The 3,486-nt window shown below is 35.5% G+C and overlaps 1 protein-coding gene across 1 annotated transcript in view; it reads left to right on the plus strand.

The window, feature by feature from the left end:
- The window catches only part of LOC108623132 (UNC93-like protein), a 15,588-nt gene that overhangs the window by 5,730 nt on the left and 6,372 nt on the right, over positions 1 to 3,486 (plus strand). The window contains exon 2 of the mRNA XM_018021440.2: positions 1,399 to 1,685. Within this exon, the coding sequence (XP_017876929.2) occupies positions 1,454 to 1,685 (232 nt within the window). The 5' untranslated portion in view covers positions 1,399 to 1,453. The remainder of the gene's footprint in view (positions 1 to 1,398; positions 1,686 to 3,486) is intronic.

Consider the following 3,486-nt stretch of genomic DNA (forward strand, 5'->3'; position numbering starts at 1 on the left):
TAATGCTATATTTTTTCTTTGTAATTACAATCGTTTTTTACAGTAGCTAAAGAAAGAAATATAAGAAATATTTATTATAAATTAAGACTACAAATATAAAATGAAATTAAGTTCAATTTTAAATCTGTAATACAATGTAGAATGAATCAATAAGAATAATATTACTTATCATCTCTTGATTTAACTACAAATTAAATATTGATTTAACAGATCATGAGAACAAGTCTACTTAACCCTTTCACTACGAAAGGCATAAATATACGTCCTTAGAAGCCTATCAATATATACAAGAGATGTAAATATACGCCATCGCAGCGTCCGATGTGCATATAACGCGCCGCAGTGAAAGGATTAATAAGTTGTATATGTAATACATAAAGTAAATTTAGTAGAAAGTATTTTTTCCCATTAATTCAATAAATAATTTCATTTCAAATAATTAATCTATTTCATAAATTAGAAGCAAACGTAGTATCACCTTATGCTTACATGGACTTCGTTAGAATGAAAGAAAGAATGTACGGAGTGAATATGATGTCCTGTTTAAAACGGAAATTGATATTTGATCGTATTCGATGATTTAAAAATTTGTCGGAGGCTAAGAAATCTTTTCATCGTTTACGACTTACAGCGCACGAGACATAGCTAATACCATAGATAAAACCAGTTCATATCATTGCATCGCGGCAGTAAATTTTATTATCAAAGTTTATCGTCTGTGAAGTTTTCATCCCGCCTCTACGACATTGTTTACATTCGAGGGTTGTTTCCAGTGCAGCCCAACTTCAAAGACAAAATCATATTCATATACACAATACGCATTTCCTGTTTTTATTGAATAATATAAGATTTGATATAGCAATACCGGGGAAAAATATAGAGTAACCGAAAATAAAGAACGTAATTCATAATTGTTGAATATTTATGTGTTCTCATTACGTGTATACAGTTTAATAATTAATACGTACTGTTTGATTGTAATGTAAATCGTCGAATATTTAATTTATGTTCTGCAGATTAATTACGTTATGTTCTCTCTATCTTCGCTGCCAGACGATCAAAGAAGATTTACACTCATTTAATCCCATTTGTAATTTTAATTTAAGATTAATCACTTTACCTTAAATCTGTTTTTATATTTTAATAACTCGTTTAATTATTATTTTTTCTTCAATTGTTATAAATTCCAGTAAAACTCTCGTAAACATTGCATATAAAAGTTTAAAAAGATTATAGAACTCTCACTTGCACGGAACTCAATAGTGCAATGAAGTACTTTAAATCACTTCTCAGATACTTGGGGAGAACGTTCTGAAGGAACGAGAAGTTGCATAAAGCGTGGAAGTTCAATGGTAAAGTACAAGAAACGACCTCATCGCAGTTCGTATTTCGTTGCAGTTGGCTGGGCTGCAAATGGACCATATCCCTGTCCATACTAACTTATGTTCCCTTCATGGCGGCCCAGTTCTATCCAAAATTCTACACCATGATACCGGCTGGCCTGATGGTGGGAATCGGCGGCGGTCCGCTTTGGTGCGCTAAATGCACTTATTTAACAGTCGTCGCAGATGCATACGCTTCGCTCACAGACATCGCCGCGGACGTACTGGTCACGAGGTTCTTCGGTGTGTTTTTCATGTTCTACCAGATGGCACAAGTCTGGGGAAATCTTATATCTTCAGCAGGTGCGTATAGGTATTCCCGTATGCATTTTGCTGAGAGACGAAATCCTTTGAATAGATGGAAGAGGAAAATATCAAAAGCTTTAATATTATAATCCATATAGAGAAGATTCAAACATTTTTATGTATGACTTTTTAAATATACTAGTTTTTACTATTATTAATTATTATTATTATTATTATTATTATTATTATTATTATTATTATTATTATCTGTAAATAATTTAATTTTAATGAACCAACTTCATAAAAATAAAGACGGTTCGCACGAAATTTTAGTAAAATTAAATTTAGAGGAATTCGTATGAGTCCTAAGAATATAGACAGAACGTCGTGGAATCAGGTTTCTATGGTGAAATTTAGTATGTCTTCTGGAAGTTGAGCTAAAGGATATTCATGGAAAAAGTTCTGCCCCAGTCGGAAGAAGTCATTAGAGACTCTAATCCCTCTTCGTTGCTGCCGCGAAAACGCATTGACATAAAACCAGCTGTAGCTAGTCTTCCTTTTTCTTTTCTCTATTCGTAGCTATAAATTCACCACTGCGTTCACCCATTTTCACGCTTTCCTGTTAAACCATCGGATAAATAAAAAGCTTTAATTGTAACGCAATTCACCTTATAACGGGAAACACCCGTCGATCGTTCGGTTTCGCAACGGAAATTCTATTCGTTCAGAGTTTATCGTTGAACAAAACGGTCGAACTGTGTCGTTATGAGTGTGACGGGACAACACGGTAGAAACTACGAAACAACCAATAATAAAACGCTCTTTCATTTGCTCACTTTCTCTTAGAATTTAAACTGAAAAATGGAAGTAGTATCGTGCTGCGCAGTGTATCACCAAAATCAACAACGAAACAATTAATTAAAAATGAATACTTTTAATTATACGTTAAATCAATCACGTTTTCTAATATATTAGTTTATACGTGTTCTCTAAATTTGAATGTGAAAAATGGAAATATTTTCCGGACACTAGCGTGAAATCGAGGTAAAAATTCGTTTTGGGTTGCTCGTGGGTCGCCAGGTGGTAAGCGTTACATAAATTTTTAAAAACCCGCAAGGGTCGCAACCCTGCTGTCTTGCCGGGATCGCTATTCGTTGCCTCTCGACTGGCTATATCTACCTACATATATTGATTCGCTCCTGGTAGCCGAGTCCCGTGGGAGTTGGGCTTATTCACGAGCCTTCCGCCACGCTATTGTGCCGCGATACGACACGGAGCAACGCTCGGAAATTCAAAGATCCTACAAGTTTTAGAAGCTTAGCTGATACAGTGGCACGCGTTACGAGGAGCACTAGTTATTATTACGTTAAACGAAAAATCAAACAGGTTACCATTGCCGGAACAGATAAAGAAAGTTTATACGTAACAGGTCATGTAACTTTTGGACGCGTTGTTCCGGTCTAGAAGGTCCAGGACGGAACAATGGAGAACGAGGTCGATAATTTTTCCTGTGGAAAAGTTGAACTTTTCCAGCGAGTTGGAGCGTAGCAATCTATCTCTAAACAACGGAAGTAGGAAACAGGAAGAGTTTCTCGATAGCATTGCGTCGCGTTGGATTTGTGTTTGCCGAGAGGCTCTAGTAACTCCTAAGCCGAATAGCAACAATCGACGAATTCCTCGTCTGTAATTCTGACATGGAAAAACGGCTGTTGTCTACAAATTCTTGCAAATAGACGAAGGAAGACAACTCGTATCACTGGCGAAGATTTTTATTGTTGGTACTCTATACCGATTCTCAAGTTTCTTTTAAGGATGTATTGGCTATACAGTCAATCCCAAAAGTTTATGTACCTTAAAT

This window comes from Ceratina calcarata, unplaced genomic scaffold (genome assembly GCF_001652005.2).
Source record: "Ceratina calcarata isolate Rehan_Ccalc_2016 unplaced genomic scaffold, ASM165200v1 scaffold253, whole genome shotgun sequence".
In the NCBI taxonomy this organism is placed as follows: Eukaryota; Metazoa; Arthropoda; class Insecta; order Hymenoptera; family Apidae; genus Ceratina; species Ceratina calcarata.